The 19,667-nt window shown below is 43.9% G+C and overlaps 3 protein-coding genes across 6 annotated transcripts; 1 reads left to right on the forward strand and 2 right to left on the reverse strand.

Annotated features, from left to right (window-relative positions):
- Positions 1-38: 38 nt before the first annotated feature.
- Positions 39-1,803, reverse strand: LOC132795175 (ileal sodium/bile acid cotransporter). Its single transcript, XM_060805733.1, has 2 exons — positions 642-1,803; positions 39-583 (listed from the first exon to the last, which is right to left on the reverse strand). Exons 1-2 carry the CDS (start codon positions 1,662-1,664, stop codon positions 272-274), a joined length of 1,335 nt encoding a protein of 444 aa, XP_060661716.1. The 5' UTR covers positions 1,665-1,803; the 3' UTR covers positions 39-271.
- Positions 1,804-2,679: 876 nt separating this feature from the next.
- On the reverse strand, positions 2,680-5,941 carry LOC132796271 (adenosylhomocysteinase). Its single transcript, XM_060807378.1, has 4 exons — positions 5,783-5,941; positions 5,311-5,501; positions 3,596-3,937; positions 2,680-3,521 (listed from the first exon to the last, which is right to left on the reverse strand). Exons 1-4 carry the CDS (start codon positions 5,805-5,807, stop codon positions 2,781-2,783), a joined length of 1,299 nt encoding a protein of 432 aa, XP_060663361.1. The 5' UTR covers positions 5,808-5,941; the 3' UTR covers positions 2,680-2,780.
- A 443-nt stretch (positions 5,942-6,384) lies between these two features.
- Positions 6,385-18,428, forward strand: LOC132797399 (nuclear pore complex protein Nup153). 4 transcript variants are annotated; one of them, XM_060809161.1, is made up of 9 exons: positions 6,385-7,049; positions 7,288-7,898; positions 7,981-8,562; positions 9,089-9,330; positions 9,429-13,857; positions 13,967-14,149; positions 14,905-15,054; positions 15,853-15,920; positions 16,772-16,990. In XM_060809161.1, the coding sequence occupies exons 2-9, from the start codon at positions 7,764-7,766 to the stop codon at positions 16,857-16,859; spliced, it is 5,877 nt and encodes a 1,958-aa protein (XP_060665144.1). In that variant the 5' UTR covers positions 6,385-7,049; positions 7,288-7,763; the 3' UTR covers positions 16,860-16,990. The 4 variants fall into 4 exon arrangements, with proteins under 4 accessions (XP_060665144.1, XP_060665142.1, XP_060665143.1 ...); XM_060809159.1 differs by lacking the exon at positions 15,853-15,920 and having other exon boundaries at positions 16,772-18,428; XM_060809160.1 differs by lacking the exon at positions 15,853-15,920 and having other exon boundaries at positions 7,291-7,898; positions 16,772-18,428.
- The last annotated feature ends 1,239 nt before the right edge of the window (positions 18,429-19,667 follow it).

The raw sequence follows: 19,667 nt of genomic DNA on the forward strand, positions 1-19,667 counted from the left end.
TATTCGATATGCATGCGCTTTACAACACTTTTAAATTGTCGCCCTGCTATCGATGTGTGATCTTACTTTTTTTTATCGATTGTGCGCTTTGTAACGCTTTGTGCACTTTTAAACACTTGACTTCAACATTTTGAATAATTTATAATACGATATATTAAGTCACTACAAAACAAATTGGTTATAAAATCAAACTGGGACGCCATGCTGTATAGCCTTCGACTACTTCGTTCGTTGCTTTCGCCCTCCTCCCTCCCACAAAAAAAAAATGCCATCAAACAATGCGCTGATGTTCGGCGGCTGGTGGAATTTCAGCAGTTTTAACGCCTCGACACCGCTGATACAGATAGATGCCCAGCAGCGGCATTGGCGTCATTATGGCCACCGCCACCGGCACCACAGTGGTAAGATCCGCCTGCGGCTGTGGCAACGTGGTGCGCAGCAAAAAGATCGCGGTGCCCGTGTTCTGAATGCCCGTCTCAATGGCAATGGCCAAGGCATCGGCGGGATTCTGATGCAACAGCTTAGCCGCCAGCCAGGCAATGCCATAGCCCAGACCCGGCAGCGCCAGACCCGCCACAGCAATCTAAGTAAGTAGGCAATGCATGTATAAAGTAAACCAAATGATTTGTTAATCAACTCACCTGCCACGAGAACAGCTCAAAGATGTAAAAGTTCGTGATGATGGCAAACACCACAATAAAGATGATGAGACCACCCGAAATGGGCTTCAGCAGACGCACCAGGATCTGAGCCAAACGTGGCCACCAACGCTGAATGGCCAGGCCAATGAAGAGCGGTATAATGAGGCCAGCACAATATCCGGCAATCTTGTCATACGGCACCTTGATGCCAGCACGATCAAAGATCAGGGCGCCCAGAGTAAATGTCCAGAACGGCATCGAACCGAAGGCACCAAAATTGGAGATCGTTGTCATCAGCACGGACAGATTAATGTTGCCACCCAGCACAGCGGTCCAAGTGTTGGAGGCGCCACCACTGGGCGCAATGCCCGTAAAGAACAGACCCAGCTGCATGGCCGGTGAATTGGGAAAGATGAACACACCCAGAGCATAGCTGAGCAACGGCATGCCCAGAGTTTGGGTGATCAGAAAGATGCTCGGTCCAATGGGACGTGTTATCAGGCCACGCAGCACACTCACATTGAGAGCGGCGCCGAAATTGATGTAGAGCAGCGACATCAGCAAGATGACCGAACCGAGGAACACATGATCGATGACACGCTGCGATCGCACCACTTGCGCCAACAGTGTGCTGCCCTTTTGTGCCGCATTCGCTGGCGACGAACTGTTCCCAAAGAGCGCATCGTGCAGCTGCACTGTGATCACAGCCTCGCCCAGAAAATGCGCCTCGATGCGTATGCGTCCGGTCCACTCGCTGGCCGTATCCGGTATTTGATCAACGGGTATCGTCGCATTCGCCGCCAGCACTGTGGCCAAGTGTTCGCTGTTGCTCTGGAGTCGGAAACTGTAGCGATCCGTTTGCTGCAGTTGATCGTGGTTGAGATCGCTCAGCAGTAATTCCACATCGCCGCTTGTCTTCATCGGCAGCTGCAGCTGGGCGGGTGTAAAGTGCGCCTGCCACGCCAAGCTGGCGGGGATCAGCGTCATCATCAACAGCAGCAGTAGCCACATCAATTTCATCATCTTTTACCTTTCTGACAGCAACTCTGTGATTTTTTTAGATGGCAATGTTTTGATCTTTCTAGTTGATTTCACGTTTGTTATCTCCTCTCTCGCAAGTTGGCCGCAATTCAACAAGTTGACACATACAACAAAAAAAAAAAGAAAAACAAAACAACAAACACAACTGAAACAAGTTTCTAAGCTTCAACTCTGTGTGGCATGACTTTCAGATGCCCGGCAAGCTGAACAGTTTACGCATGATAAGATACGATAAATTGTATATGAAACTTGATGATGTCATTTACACACATAATTCATTCACGTATTTCTCATTCATGAAGAATATTAATGATTATTATTTGTCAAATTTATGCTACTCTCAACCATTAATTATATCAATAAATTTTCATGATTTCAATCAATTTGAAATTTAATTGCCAAATAAATATAAATTCTAGTATTTCTTTCGCTGTTTTATTTGCCACAAAGTTGTTACACCCACGTGATCCTTGCAGTTGCCGGGTATCAATAATGAAATTTGATTGCAATTACATGCAATGAGGCGCGCAGTGCAGGCAAGCGAGATACCTATAGCAACGTGACAACTGCGCTATTGCTGCACTGTTTTCGCACACAGCTTCTATGTTTGCACATAGATAGCAGTTACATTCACACAGGTTGTCAATTCACATGCCTATGCGAGTGTGACGCGATTGCGTGCATGTGTGTGTGAGTATGCGTGTTTACATATGCTAAGTGTGCAAAGTGAAGTGGAAAGAGAAAGATAGAAAGCGAGCGACAGAGTGCGAGTGCATTTCTTGCACGTTGTGCTGAAACAACGTTAACAGAATTAATTAACAGCACATGTTAAATAACAGTGCCGGTTAATTTACAGCACTGGTTATTTAACATGAAATGTAAAGCATTAAATTTTAACGCTTTTTCAAAATCCTTTCTCTTTCAATAGTATTTAAACAAGTTTAAAGATAAATAAATAAAATAATAAAAACCTATGTAGATTAAAAATCAAATAACATTTAAATCACATCCAATTATATTTGTTTTGTTTTTTTTTATTAAAGCTTAAGAAAATGCAAAAGAACATGCAGTTAACATATTTGAACAGCGACTACTGTCTTAGTATCTGTAGTGATCGGGCTTGAAGGGACCCGTCTGGGGCACACCCAAATAAGCGGCCTGCTTCTCCGACAACTTGGTGAGCTTGACGCCCAACTTCTCCAGATGCAGACTGGCCACCTCCTCGTCGAGCAGCTTGGGCAGCACATGGACACCAACGGCATACTGCGCCGATTTGGTCCACAGTTCGATTTGGGCGAGCACTTGGTTGGTGAACGAATTGGACATGACAAAACTGGGATGACCATGAGCACAGCCCAAGTTCACCAGACGTCCCTCGGCGAGCAGAATGATGTGACGACCATTGGCCATCGTATAGCGATCCACTTGTGGCTTCACATTCACCTTCTCCTTGGCATTGTTGTTCAGCCAATCGACATCGATTTCGCAATCAAAGTGTCCAATGTTGCACACAATCGAATCGTCGGGCATATTCAAGAGATGCTCGGCGGTGATGATGTCACGACAACCAGTTGTTGTCACATAGATGGAAGCCTCCTTGCTGGCCTCCTCCATGGTGGTCACCTCATAGCCTTCCATGGCTGCCTGCAGCGCATTGATGGGATCGATTTCGGTGACAATCACACGACCGCCAAAGCCCTTCAAGGCCTGGGCGCAACCCTTGCCCACATCACCGTAGCCAGCGACGCAGCAAACCTTGCCAGCGATCATCACATCTGTGGCCCGCTTGATGCCATCGATCAGCGATTCGCGGCATCCATAGAGATTATCGAATTTGCTCTGCACCAAAAGAAAACGAAATTAGTTGCAAACATTGCATCATTTTGAAGCTGAAGCAGCCGCCTCGACTTTACCTTGGTGACCGAATCGTTCACATTGATAGCGGGCACACCCAAGCGTCCCTCTTTGAACATTTTGTACAGATTGTGGACACCAGTGGTGGTCTCCTCGCTGAGTCCCTTAATGCCCTTGAGGTAATCGGGGAAACGTTCGTGCACCAAATTGGTCAGATCACCGCCATCATCAAGAATCATGTTCAGGGGCTGGCCATCGGGAAAGACCAAAGTCTGCTCAATGCACCACAAGTATTCCTCATCGGTTTCGCCCTTCCACGCATAGACGGGCACACCGGTGGCAGCAATTGCGGCAGCAGCATGATCCTGTGTGCTGAATATGTTGCAGCTGGACCATTGAACCTGTGAGGTTGTAGGTAATTGATAACAGTTGTCAAGTAAGGTAGTTGATAGCAGCCGTCAGGTCAAGACATCTTTTTTTCACTTATGAAGTCAACAGCTTAGCATATCAATGGAAGTCTTCGGCCTGGCCTCGTTGACCCCACCACAAAACACACGCCAGGTAGTTGATAGCAATTGTTAAGTATTTGATAGCAGTTGTCAAGTTAGGTATTTGATAGCAGTTGTTAGGTCAAAACATCTTTCTTTTCAGTTAGAAAGTCAATGAACAGCTTAGCATATCAATGGAAGTCTTCGGCCTGGCCTCGTTGACCCCACCACAAAACACACGCCAGGTAGTTGATAGCAATTGTTAAGTATTTGATAGCAGTTGTCAAGTAAGGTAGTTGATAGCAGCCGTCAGGTCAAGACATCTTTTATTTCACTTAGAATGTCAGCAAACATCTTAGCATATCAATGGAATTATTCGGTCTGGCTTCGTTGACCCCACCACAGAACACACGCCAGGTAGTTGATAGCAATTGTTATCAAGTTATGTATTTGATAGCAGTTGTCAAGTTAGGTAGTTGATAGCAGTTGTTAGGTCAAAACATCTTTCTTTTCAGTTAGAAAGTCAATGAACAGCTTAGCATATCAATGGAAGTCTTCGGCCTGGCCTCGTTGACCCCACCACAAAACACACTTACGCTTAGATTATCGTTATCGCCATCGCCTTGAACTCGATTGCGACCCCCCGAAGTGTTTTGTCAAAAACAATGATGAGCAGATAAATAACAATTGTAAAAACAACCACAATCGGATGCCCTTTTGTGGTTTATATTGTTGACTAGTTTACATTTGAATACTGCTGAAATTCTAATCTTAATCTTTAAAGGCTAGCTGGGGGCGTGGCATAATTTGAAAACAACACACGGAGAGACGGACATGACAATGCGTTTTTTGATGGGTTTGAAGGACTGCAAAATAAGAAAAAATTGACAATAAATTTGAATGTTCTAGCTCTTATAATCTCTGAGATACAGCTGATAGAGCAAGCGGAAGGACGGACACAAACTTGACCAATTTTAAGAGTTTCTAGGGGGCTAAAAAAAAATGTAACACCAAATTTAAGCTGCGAGGCCTCCATACGAATATTGCCAAAAAATTGGAAAGCTCCAACACATATGGTTTCAAAGATATCAAAGTAAATACAAGCGGATAGACAGAAAACCCGATAGGAAAATATGTTTACAGCATGTTAAACAAATATTTTAAGGGGGTATGTTTTCTACTGTGATACATCCTTTATAACAAGGTGTTGTTATACCCTGTTACACTGCTTACTACCGGGTATAAGAAGACAATAATGATAAAGCCAAGATGATGGTTGTATTTACCTCAGCGCCAAGCTCGACGAGGGTCTCGATGAGCACGGCCGTCTGGACGGTCATGTGGAGGCAGCCGGTGATGCGGGCGCCCTTCAGGATCTTGGATGGTCCGTACTTCTTGCGGCACGCCATCAGACCGGGCATCTCATTCTCCGCAATGATGATCGCCTTGCGTCCCCATTCGGCGAGACTGATATCGGCTAAACGTGTCGTCGCAAAAGTGATAAGATTATCATTAGCAACATAAACAACGATTAGGGTGCAAAAGCATTTTCAATATGTGCACGGCAACAACGTGCTTTAACCTAAGGCACCACACACACAAAAAAAAATAAAATAAAACACATGTGCGCCAAATACAAGACTATGCATGTGCATGTGTGTGTGTGTGTTGCGTGCGTTTACTTCAATATGCGCCTGTTTTGTTGCCGGCACACACCGACAGGAGAAGAGATGGGCAATGATTTTATTTATAACTTACCAACTTTGTACGCAGGCTTTGACATGTTGTACTTGTGATTGAAATGATTATGCAGAGGCAACAGACACAACCGAATTGACGACGCGCGCAACGTTTAATGCCAAAAATATAACTTTTAAGTTCGAATGAAATCGAATAATCGATTAACTTCGAATTTTGTTGCGACTGTATTCTATCGATATTCTATGCGATATTGACAAATTTTATGAAAAATTTGTTTATAAATTTTTGTAATATGTATAATTTCGCACAAAATGGTTCGCACACTAAAATACAATGAAAATTTCAAATAAATTTGAATTACGTAAATAGTTTTCGTTAGATGCGTTGCTTTATCGCTACTACAATTTGAATCGATTACATTTGATAACACTTTATGCTGCATTTTTACAATACCAGTACTAATGTATGTAAGCTATTAATTTAAAAATAAAATAACCAAATGCACTCGAAGTGCAACAACTTATAAAAGTGCTATTATTTGGAATTAATTGTTTCAAATTTGCAATACCAAGTGCAGTGTTGAAAAACATTTCGAGACAAATTGGCCGCACACTGAGATATCGGCGCCATTTTTTTTCTCGTCGTTCGCCACTCGCCGCTCGCTGCATGACTATCCGCTACTCGTCGCACCTGGCACACGCGTTTTCCAAATCGTGCTTTTTTCGCCCTCAGTTTATATTTTGTTAATGTGCGAAATTAAAACAAAGTTAATTAATCAACACACACACAGCAAATATGTGCTAGGCTAGCAAACGTAGCTACGTTGCAATAAACGCAGCACAAAATTCAAGTGGAAATCGTGGTCGTGCGTCGTGTGTGCGTTAGTTATATATCTACATATTTTTTTTTATACATTCATATACATATATATGGCAGTTGCCGAATGCAAAGTACGTTGATGATGATGTTGCTGATGAAGATGATGATGGCGACGCATAGTTCGACCGCAACGCGACGTTGATGTCAGTTTCACAGTGTGTGTGTGCGTGTGTGTAATAAAATAAAAAAAAAACGCAAGCGAATTGCGAAAGAGCAAAAAGACAAGAGACCAACAACAAAAAAAAAGAAATATATACATACATATATATACACTTAATAAAAAAAAAAAAAAAAGAAAGAAAAACTACAGTCAGTCGGTGGGCAAGCTGTGTGTGGTGAGGAGCGAGCGTAAGAAAGACGGCTGTGTGTTTTAAAGCAAAGACAAAAGACGCGCGCGCGGCGTGCAATGCACTAAAAAAGCAATAACAGCCCACTAGTGGAAGGGGTAAGTGTGTGTGTGAGTGAGTGTGCGTATGTGTGTGAGTGTGAGTGTGGAAGCGGCTGCCGAAGGTGGCGGCGTGGCTTACTTATGTACATGCAGATGTATGTATGTGTGTGCATGCCTATATATATATGCACACTCACACGCACACAGATTAGCAATTTCCCAAGCCAACATTTTTGTCATTTACGAAACTTTTCGAAAATCAACATACAATATTTGTCTTCTTCGTTCTCATTAGCAGCAAGCAAAGCAAGGCCACACACAATTTCAGTGTTTTCAAGTCTAAACAGACTACAAAAACCAAAAAAAAAACAAAATCGAGAAGAAGAAACTCAACGATCGGGCGCCAAAGTGCAAATTGGTGTTGGTCCAGCAGCAAAATCTTGAGAGCAAGCAGCAGCAAAGAGAGCGAGCGCCGCGTGTGTTGGAACCTCGTTGTGAAACACACACACAGACACACATCGAAACTCACGCGCGAGTGACACACACACATATATATATATATATATTTAGGCAAAGAGAGGCAACAGTGTGGCCGTTTTGCATTGAATTTGTCGTTTTGCGACCGACTGTGTGCATGTGCATGTGAGTTGACTGCGCGTGTGTGTGTGTGTGTGCGTGCATTGTTGCATTTGACGTGCGTTGTTGTTTTTCTTTTCTTTCGCTCGTTTGTTCGTTGTTTGATTGAAACAGCGACCGGCATAAAATCCAATAATGTCCACATATGAGGATGGCCAACAGCAATTGCAACATGAACAGCAACAACAACAAACGCCGCCACAATCGCCGGAGCAACAACAACAGACGCCAATAAAACTCACAAATGAGGCGGCGTCCAGCAACAACAACGTGAGTACAGCTTCAGCTTAAACAGATGCAGTAGCAACAACAACATCTCTTTTTTACCTTCTTTTGCATTCCCAATTTGCAGTCCATTATGGGCAAGGTGAAGCTACGCGTCTCCTCGATATTTCCCACTTCATTGGGCAAATGGTTTTCACCCACAACCGATGGCAACGCTGCTGCCGCCTCTCGACTGGATCAATCGCCAACATCGCAACAGCAGCAACAACAACAACAGAATGGCGGCAGCACATTGACTGGGAAACGTAAACGCAGCCGGCGTCGCATCGAATTGGATGCGGATGATGCGCCCGATATTATCGATGATGCACAGGATTTGAATGAGGAGGAAGTCCAGCTTGCGGATAATATTGCCGAACACGATTTGGCCGCCGAAGATGAGCAGACGCGTCGCTGTGAATACAATGTGAATAACATGTTGCGTAGCGGGAATAAAGGAGGTGCCCATAAGATTTGGACGCGTCCCTACGATGATGATGACGACGATGAGGACCTCGACGACGAGGATGACGATGAGCAGCAGCAACAGCAGCAGCAGCAGCAGCTGGACCACGATGATCAGCACAACTATCAGCAACATCCACAGCAGCAGCTGCTATCGAATCGTTCGTCAACGCAACAGCCGGCGGCAAAACGCAAGCGTCTCGAGGTAAGGAAGAAGTTTAAAGTGGACTCGATGTGTAGGCAATTTAATGAGCTGTAAATCTTAAGAAATTTAGCTTAAAGATGTGCTAAGAGATTTCCAATATGTGATCAACTTAATGTGTATGAAATGTAGCTTAAAGATGTGCCAAGAGATTTTCAATATGTGATCAACTTAATGTGTCAAAAAGAATTCGATAATCATGATCTGTATTAAGCTGCACATATTCTGTCTTATCCTTAAGATGTCCTTTAAATTTGTGCTAAGTAATTTTGGAATATGTAAAGCTATATTGGAGGACAGACTTTTGACGGCATTCAAGTTTTATGTGCATCAAAATGTTGTTGTATTAATGAAGATATTGTACTCAGAGAATTGTGAAGATGAGCAGCTGCGAATTGAGCAAAGTGTCAACTTAATCTGCAAAAAAGAGAAAAACTAGGTTGCTATGCAGATTAGAAAAGAACAGGCAATATTTCTGGTTAGTTTAGCTTTATTTGCAACTTCAACTAATGAAAAACTTTATTTACAGCAATCGGAAGTGACGTTTAGTCCTCAGTTTAGCGCCCAACGGCGTCGTCCACCGCTTCACGCCTCCACGCCCGCTGTCAGCGATGCAATGCTGCGTCATGCGTCCACAAATCGTCAACAGCAGCAGCAGCATCAACCACAGCAACAGCAACGTCAGCGTGAGCCCGCCTTTAATTTCTTAGCCGCCGCCGCCGGACCGAGCAACGAGGCAGCTGTCGCCACCAGCGGAGATCTGCCGATGAGGTGAGCTTTGATTTGATTGTTTTTTTGGATTGCAAAGAATTCCTTTCACTTTATACTTTTCCCCCCCTTTTTTTTTGGTGGTTTTGTGGATGCCACAGCTCGAGACGTTCGTTGAACATACCGCCAATGACTGAACGCCGCGAAACTTTGCTGCCCAGCTACAAGCGTTTGTCGCTGCTGGGACAACAACAGCAACAACAACATCGTGGTCCTAACTGGCGCACTTGTTCGCCCATCAGCGAGGTGGACTCGCAACAGCAACAACCTCAGACAACAACACGTCAAGAGACCAACATCAACAATAATAATAATGTTATCAATGCCAAGCGAGGAGGAGGAGTTGCAGCTGATTCGCATTCCGAATGCGAGAGCAATGAAAGTCAAGCTGGTCTACGCACGCACAACAACAACATCAACAACAGCAGCAACAACAACATTAACAACAACAGCAATCTACTATTCTATGGCAATCTGCAGAGCCGTAAATCGGTGTTCAATTCAAATGCCGGCACACCGCCGCATCACAACTCGACATTATCGTTGAATTCGTTAAACAATCGTCGACGTTTCAATGCCTCCATCTATGGCAGCACCTCAGCGTTGAGCGACAGCCGTTTGTTGAGCAGCAGTTGCTCGTCGACAATGGTCGGATCGCCGTTCTACAAGGGGCCAACGGCGTTTGGCGGGAGTGCGGCAAACAATCGTTACTTTAGTCAGGGCAATTTGGCCATCATCAATTCGGGCGGAAGTTCGCCGGCGCCATCGAACAGCGACAGCATCAGCAGCAGTGCCCGTTGCATTAGTAGCCTCAATTACAGCATGAATCCGGTCGAGATGCGACCCAACATTACGAATAGCAACAACAACAACAACAACAATAATAATAATACTGGAGTTGGTGGCATTCCGTCAGATGTGGCCAGCGGATTGTCGTTGACAGCGCAGCGGATATTGAATCTGCTGGAGAATCACACGACACCGCTGATGGATGCCAAGAAGATGGGCAGCACATTGCGTGAGCATCAGCAGCAGCGCAATCGACATGCGTCGAACAAACCGTATTCCTATCCCATGGCCTATAAGCTGCACAACAACAACAACAACAATATTACCAATAATAATATTACTGCCGACCAGGATGTGACGCGTAATAGTTCCAAGCTGTTGGTGCCAACGATGATGCAACTCCTCGAGCGTCGACGCATGCAACGTGTGCCAGCGCCCAGCGTGCGTCAGCAACAGCAGCAATCACAGTCGCAGCAGCAGCAGCAGCAATCATCGCAACAGCAACAGCAATCAACGCAAAAAACTACACGCTTGTTGCCCACAACAAACAGCAGCAACAACAACAACAACAACAATGCGGCCAACAACTCGAATGCTGCCAAGACGCATACGAACAAGATGCGCACACGTTTGCTGCAGCAATCGCGCAAGGATACACGCATCCAGGACGAAGAGTTGCCACCGCCAGCCATCGATTTGCCCGAGATACGTTTCCCCAGCATGGCCAGCGAGCCCAAATTCGATTTGACATTCGCACCGCCACCAAAACCAACTCCAACAGCAGTCGCTGCACAACCATCAACAGCAACAGCAGTCGTCACATCAGCAGCAGCAGCAGCAACAGTTGCTGTCACAAACAGTAACAACAGCAAGCGACAGTATGAGTTTGATGCGCCTTTGGAATTGCAGTGCAGCGAAGAAGGCTCCAACAATGGCGATGATGCTCCCGTTCCCATCAAGCGTGCCAAGCCAAATTTCCGCTTTACGCCGCCAGCAACATTGGAGCAACAGCAACAGTTGCAGGTGCAATCACAAGCGAAGCCACAGCAGCAATTGAATGGCGATCGCAGCCTGAAGACCAGCGGCAGTGTGCTCGATGTGTTGCTGCCCAAGAAACCAGCAGCAACAGCAGCAGCAACAACAACAGAAGCAACAGCAACAACATCTGCATTGAATGTAAATTTAACCGGCTTCGCTGGCTTTGGCGATCAGTTCAAAAAGTCGGCCAGCGAATGGGAATGCGATGCGTGCATGGTGCGCAACAAGCAGGAGCTAAGCAAGTGCATTGCCTGCGACACAGCCAAACCGAAAGCCAAGCCACCAACAGCAGCTGCCCCAATTGCAACGAATATTTCAATGCCAGCTTCAGGTTCAGCTTCAACGGGTTTTAGCGGCTTTGCGGATCGTTTCAAGCAGCCGGCGGGCAATTGGGAATGTGATGCTTGCATGGTGTCCAACAAATCGGATGTTAGTAAATGCGTTGCCTGCGAAACGCCACGCAAAACATCAGCAGCAGCAACAGCAGCTCCTCCAGCAACCAGCAACGTATTTCAAACAACCAGCGGAATTGGCTTTGGCGATGCTTTCAAGCCCAAAGCGAACACGTGGAGTTGCGACACTTGCATGGTGAGCAATCCAAGCAGCGCCACAAAATGTTTAGCCTGCGAGACGCCCAACCCAAAGGCCAGCAGCAACAGCAGCAACAACAACAGCAGCAGCAGCAATGCTTTTCAAACTTCCAGCAGCGGAATTGGCTTTGGCGATGCCTTCAAACCAAAGGCAAACACGTGGAGTTGTGACACTTGCATGGTCAGCAATCAAAGCAGCGCCAGCAAATGCGTCGCCTGCGAAACGCCAAATCCCAAATCGAGTGCCAGCAACAACAGCAGCAGCAGCAGCAACTTTAAGTTTGGCTTTGCCAGCAAACCAGAAGCAACAACAACAACAGCAGCAACACCTAAGCCCGATGCTGGTTTCCAGCAACTGATTGCAGCACAAAAGTCGAGCAGCTGGACATGCGAAGTGTGCACCGCTCAGAACGATGTGGGACGCAACAAATGCATTTGCTGTGAGCAACAGAAGCCCGGCACAAGTGCTGACGATGCTGCTGCGGCTGCCTCACTCAACAGCAGCAACAGCGGTGCTGCAGCTGCGCCCAAATTTATGTTTGGATTCGCCAATAAGCCAGCAGCAGCAACAGCAGCAGCAACCACCGTGGTTGCAGCTCCAGCAACAGCAGCAACAGCTTCGACAATAAGCGCCCCATTCAAGTTTGGCTTTGCTGCCGCAGCAGGCACCGGTGTTGCCGATAAGCCAACAACCATTGCAACGAAATCCGCTTTAACGGCACCGACAACATTCAACACCTCAGCAGCAGCTGCGCCAGCAGCAACTGGCTTCAAGTTTGGCGCCGAAACAACGCCAAGCAAAACAGTGAGCTTCAAATTGAGCGAATCCCAAGCAACAACAGCAACCACGACACCAGCAACAACAACACTAGCAACAGCAGCAGCAACAAAACCAGCAGCCGAGGCAGCGGACCTGACTGCGCCGGTTAGCAGCAAGGCACCGGCGACATCCAGCATCGGCTTGGGACTCTTTGCACCAGTTGCAGCTGCTCCAGCAGCAACACCAGCAACGAAACCAGCAACATTTGCATTTGGCGCACCAGTAGCTGCATCTGCAACAACAACAACAGCAACCACAACGCCTGCTGCTACTTCAACTGGCAACAAACTGTTTAGCTTTGGCTCCTTTACAGCCACTCCAGCCGTGTCCAGCAGCAACAACAGCAGCAGCAGCTCCACGAGCAACACAACCACTACCGCCACCAACAGCAGCAGCAGCAACAGCTTGAAGCCCGCTGCACCCATATTCAGTTTCGGCCAACCACAACCAACAACGACAACAACAACCATCCCAGCAGCAACACCAGCTACAGCAACTCCTGCACCAGCTGCAACAACATTATTTGGCCAGCCAGCGCCAACAGTTGCCGCTGCTGCAGCAGTTGCGCCAGCAGCATTTGTCTTTGGCAGTCAATCAGCTGCGCCAGCACCAGCAGCAACAACGACGCCAGCAACCACAACTAGCAGCGGCACTTTCTTCTTTGGCTCTCCAGCAGCAACAACAACAAAAACAACAGCAGCAGCAACACCAAGTGCCAGCAACAACATATTCAACAGCAGCAGCAGCAGCAACACAGCTGCAGCCACACCAGGAGTGTTTAACTTTGGCAGCAGCAGCGGCAGCAACACAACATCGTTTGGCGCCAGCAGCACATTTGGTGGCTTTGGTGCCAAACCTGCAGCAGCAACAGTTGCAACAGCAACCACAACTAGCAGCAACAACAACAACAGCAGCAGCTTCAACTGGTCAGCACCAACAACAGCTGCTGTCAATCAATTCTCAAGCGGCGGCTTTGGCAGCAACACGGCAACAACAACAAGCACAGCAAATGCTGTAACACCATCGCCATTTAGTTTGGCAGCATCAACAGCATCGAGCGGTGGCGGGGGCGGAGGCGGAGGTGGCTCGTTGTCAGCGGTGTTTGGCAATGTGAGCAATCCATTTGGAGCTGCCTCCTCAGCAGCTGCCGCATCGCCACTCACCAACATCTTTAGCAACAGCAGCAACAACAACAACAATCAGCAGAGCACTGCAGCAGCCGTCACCACAGTGACAGCAACCACACATGATAAGCCTGCATTCAATTTTGGCGCCGCCACAGCGGCAGCAACGGTAAATGCAACATCGATATCGATTTATCGCATTTAGCAACACTAACTAACTCTCTATCTCTTTCTCGCTCGCTTTCAATGTCGTACTTGTGTGGCTTTGGCATTTGCAGCCGGCAGGGGGCGTTTTCAATTTCGGTGCTGCGCCAACAAATCCAGCGCCAGGTGGCGTTGCGAAGCCAGCGTTTAATTTCACAGCAAGCGGCACAACGCCACAGCCGGCAGCATTTAATTTCACGGGAAATGCAACAACAACGGCGACGTCGGCAATTGCCTCCACAGGCGGCGGCAACGATGTAAGTATTTATCATTGAGGAGAAGAAATATATAAATCGGGATATTCAATATTGATTGATGGTCAAAACAACAAAAAAGTCAAGCAAACCGAAGACAATTGCAGTTTATCGATAATTTCACACAGCTGTCCGTGTTCTCGTATTGTGCGTGTTTCGATTAATGCATGACAAATTTTCTATTGGCTATGTTCGTGTTTTTATTATCTACTCTAGCTCTCGAAATTCCACAAAAAAAAACAAAAAGAAAAATAGATAATGTTCAAATTGTGATATTTGTAGCCTATATTGTATAACCTTTTATTATATTTATTATAATTCTTATTTTGTATTTTCTTGTTTTATTTCTCTCCTTTTCATTGATCTCTCAATCAAAAATACATATGTTGATTGTTGTCCGGCTCTCTCTGTCTCTTTCTCTCTTTCTTCCTGTCTAAAACGCCATCTTGTTGTATTGAACTATTGGAAAACCACACAAAACAAAACAAACTGTATATTACGTAACTATTTATATTGTACTTTCTTCTATTATTTGATGTAATTTTTGCAATTTACAATTATCTCGCTGTACCTCTGTTTAACTTTTGGGCACGGGGCACGAATGCGATTTATTTATCTATACTTTTTTTACTTATTGCTATTAATGTTACAACAACAACAACTACTACTACTACTACTACCACTACTATTACAACAACAACAACTACTACTACTACTACGATTTTACTGCTGTGTTGGGTTCGGTTGGTTCAACGAAGTTATTTTCCCCACCGGAACGACTTTTTCAATTTGGCGCCACGGCGTCCACAACTGATAATGTGGCTGCCGGCGCTGGTCAACAACAACAACAACACCAACAGCAACCAGTTCAACTGTTCAATTTTACTGGCTCAGCGCAGCAAATGCAGGTAAACAAATATGAATGGACCGTTAATTTTGATGAATCTATCACAAACCAAAATAAATATGTGTATCAACATTTTTATTCACTTATCATTTCACATACGTAGAGAGCATGCATAAATACTAACAAAAAAAAAAAAACAACAACAAAACTTGTAGCTAGTTTTCATACACATACTATTGTAATTTTGCGATCGGTGTTGTGATTTACTAATTCTTATGAGTATAATTTGCATGCCGAGTTGCCATCTTGAAACGTGCGCTCAATTTGCAATTTGCTCGCTCTCTCTCTTAGCTCTCAGTAGTTTGAAATTAACACCCAAACACACACATCTACATTGCATACAAACATTTTAGTATCAGTTTACTCTCTTCTATTTTTTTTGTTTTCATATATCACATATACATCTACATTCACATATGCACCTAATCTAAGTAGTTGCAGTTTACCTTCCCCCCCCCCACCACAAATCATCGAACGCTCCAAGCGATTTTACTGCTCATCGTCATTATCCTCTCGCATCTCTTTTCACAAATACATACATACAAACATACATATGTACACCGAAATACCAACAACGAGCGCAGCAGCAAATGATAACAAAACCACAAAAAAAAAAACACCAACAAAAGGAAGGTCGAGAGTTATGCGTATTTCGTAGCATATATTCTTGCTTTTCTCTTCAGGTTGTTGTGCTGGCGACAAAAATAAAAACATAAACCAAAATTCCTTCCTAAAAAAAAAAATACCAAAACAAAAATTGTGAAACACTAAAAACAAAAACCAAAAATGTCTTTTGCAGTCAACGCCAAACGCCGCTCCGTTCCAATTTAATGCCGGCGCAGCGCCTGCGCAAACCAATATATTCGCGTAAGTAATGTGCAAAAAAGAGATGGCACTAGCGCAGTACAGCAAACAGAGCAGAGCAGCAGCAACACGATCTGCTGTTGCTTCTTTGCTCCTGGCTGCGCGCTGCTTCCCTACGATATCGATACGAGTGAGCCAAGAGAGTGTGTGAGAGTGAGAGGAAAAGGTGGAAAGATAAGTTGTTCGAGTTTTTGTTTAATTTGGCCCCCCCGCCCACCACAAAATGAAAAACAGGCAGACATACACGCACACACATACAGCCACACAAAAACACACACACATGAACAAATAACAAAATGCATTTCCTAAACGTTTTAATGATAACTTGATATAATTATGATAATGATTATAATTAATTGTTTTGATTATGCATCGTTTATGTTTTCTTTTATAATTATTGTTTGTTTTCAACATTCATTTGAAATATGAAATACAATAAAAAACAACATTGTATGCACATACAAACCAAGCATACATACGTACACACACACACACATATATACCATACATACATGTATGTTCCATATATTCATGTTTCGTTGTGCCATTTACATATCTGAGTGTGTGTGTGTGTTCATTTAATATATATCCCCCCTCCCTCTCCCACTACGTGGGGGATTGTGTGTGTGTGTGTGTCTGTATGAGACAAGTGCGTGAGCGTGCGTGTTTAGTTGTAAGACATTGAGATGAGAAAGCTTTTTTGTTAATACAAAATGTGTTGCTATGAACTTTGCTCCTCTCTTTCTCTCTCTCTCTCTCTCTCATTGTCTCGTATTTTATTTGTGTTCGTTTCGTGGAGGTTGTAGGTTTGCATGTGATATTAATTGAATATTTTGATATGATGATTTTCACAGCTTCAATCCGCCACCAAATGCTGGCAACAATATGCAGAATCCACGCCGCAAAATACGCGCCCCAATGCGTCGTCTGCCGCCGCGGTAGAAACAGCAATGGCGTCTGCTGCTGCTGCCGCCGTCGCTGCCGACGCCGACGCCGACGAAGAAACTCGACACAAATGGACGAATATGGGACTGGGACTTGGACTTGGAGGAGGATCGATGCCGCTGCCGATAACGTGGCCATGCAGGCAGAGATCGTTATCGATATCGAGACCTGGACTACAGCAACAGCAGCTGACGGAGCCTAACAGCAACAGCGACGCAATGACGACACTTCGCCACAACGAGCAGCAGCACTTGCAAACGGAACTGGAATCGGTTCCAGTTCCGGTTGTGGATTCCGATTCCGAGACGCAACCGGAAATTGGGCTGCGACCGGAAGAACAACCATTGAGGACGACAACGACAACAGGGACAACAACTCTCCAATGGACGCCAATGCAACCAGAGCAGGTGAATGTGGAGCAAGAGGACGAAGAGGAGCACGACCAGGAGCTGGACGATGATGATGAAGAAGAAGAAGGAACGGCAATTGTATTGCAACGTCGCAGTTGCCGTCTGCAAGAGCACTTGAAAAATGAACTGCAACAATTGCAGGAGCAGCAGCAACAGCAGCAGCGGCGTCGACGACTGCAACACCAAAAACAACAACAACTCAACAAATATCGATTTGTGCGTTCCAACAACAACAACAACATCAACAAGAACTACAGTAACCACAGCAGCAGCAGCAATGCAAGAATACTGGCAACAACAGAGCATAGAGTTGCCAGACCGTCACGCTTTAGCTTCCATGGGCGCAAAAGAAGCATCATCAACAACAACAACGAAGCCACTGCAGCGAGCAGCGACGCAGGCAGCGCAGCCGCATCGCCAGTGCTGCACAGTCGCTATAAGCTGGTGCGACAGCGCAGTGCCAAAATGACTGAATAGCTCCCTCCCACTCCCTCCCACCACCACCACCACCAGCAACTCCACCCCCTTCCCAAGTGGATAACTACAACGACAGACAGCGCGAACAGGAAGAGAGAAGAGAGCGAGAGAAGCTTTTGACTGCAACAACAACTACAACTACTACAAAAACAGCAACAACAACAACTACTACTACAACTACAACTACGCGTGCACGGATTGAGAGAGGAATCACACACACATTTGGAAATCATTTTTAATATATAACACACACACACACACATGCATATAAATTTGGTTTTTGGTTTTTGTATTGTTTTTTTGGTTTTTCGATGCCAGAAATGAAAGAAAACTAACACAAATCTTAAATGCATTTTAGTTAACTTGTGTTTCTCAGTAAAATACACATTTTTTTGTTTAATTTAAATAAATTTGTTGATTTGTAAAATTTTAGAGTCGACGCAAAAAGTATACATAATATAATTATATATAAATAAAACTATATAAAGTCGAGAAATTCAAGCAACGTTCGTTAATTTCAAACAACAAAAACAACATCAGTTCAGTAACAACAAAAACAACAACAACACTAAACATTGTAAATTTCAACACAATTTTTGTTGTATTTTTTTTTATTATCATTATTATTTATGAATACTAGCGCTTTTATGAACATAAATAAATATATATATATATTAAATTGCGTACACAAACATATTGATTAAAAATATATTTAACAAGAAAAAATGGAGAAAAACATTGAAAACGATAATTATGTAATAATTATGTTGTGAATTTGTAAAGAAAGTGTTAAAAAAAAGAAATGAAAATAGCGCAAAACAAAAGAATAACAAAAACAAAACGAACATATACATATAATATATTATTATTATTATTATTAAATTGAATCATTTGTTTAGACAATTTTTAAGTGCAACACACGCTGACTATAGAAATATGACGGGGACGTTTATTTAGGGAAAACATGAATGAAAGTAAACTATAAATGCATTATACATATACATGATATTTATATATACATATATATATATATGTATATATATATGCCAGAGTTGTTTTTTGTTGTGTTATTCAGTTAATAATCGTACACTTCCGTTTGCGTGCTCTGAATTGAACATACATATATTACAAAAACAAAACAAAAACACAAGAATAACAACAAACAACACTATATAGCTAAGATACAACACCTAAAATTATGATATGTACGTATTTTTTATATACATACATACTGAAAACGGATAACAGATAAGATTGAAAACAAAAACAACCATTAAAAACAAACAAAAAACAAACTGAAACTGAAACCCGAAGTCTTAGTTTTAAGCTACTCAAGAAAAGAAAACCAACAGGCAGTTGTCAAATTGAAATCATAATGTAAATAAGTAAATATAAACGATATGATAATTTAAAACGTAACTTGTCTTTTCAATTGCGGTTAATTTCGAAACGGTTGGCGCCCAAAAACTAAGGTCGACGAACTGAAACGGTTATCAGCAGTGTAAGAAATCGAATGGTGCGGCCTATCGATTTTGCGCAGATTTCATATAAAGCTAGTCAAATTTAATGCTGAAAGACGACGTTGTGGAACATTATTGCGTTAATTAATTAATTTGCAGACACGTTCCCTAAAACGAATTAAGTTCAATTGCAATCATTTCTTAAGTTCGACTAAATATGTAATTCAAATTGCGCGCTTCTTTGCAACCCTTCACAAACTCTCTGTTCAACGGTGCAGGCTCATTTGAACTATTCAACTTGTCAACTGGTCACACTGAAAGTCGCAAAAGCAATGTGAATGTTTATAGTATTTTATAGCACTTAAAAAGGCGTTAAAATACCGTTATTTCGTATACAGTTGACAATTGTCGGACTAGCGCATAACTTAAAATGTCCAATAAGAACTTTTCTTTTGTGA

Source organism: Drosophila nasuta, chromosome X (assembly GCF_023558535.2).
Source record: "Drosophila nasuta strain 15112-1781.00 chromosome X, ASM2355853v1, whole genome shotgun sequence".
NCBI classification, from domain to species: domain Eukaryota; kingdom Metazoa; phylum Arthropoda; class Insecta; order Diptera; family Drosophilidae; genus Drosophila; species Drosophila nasuta.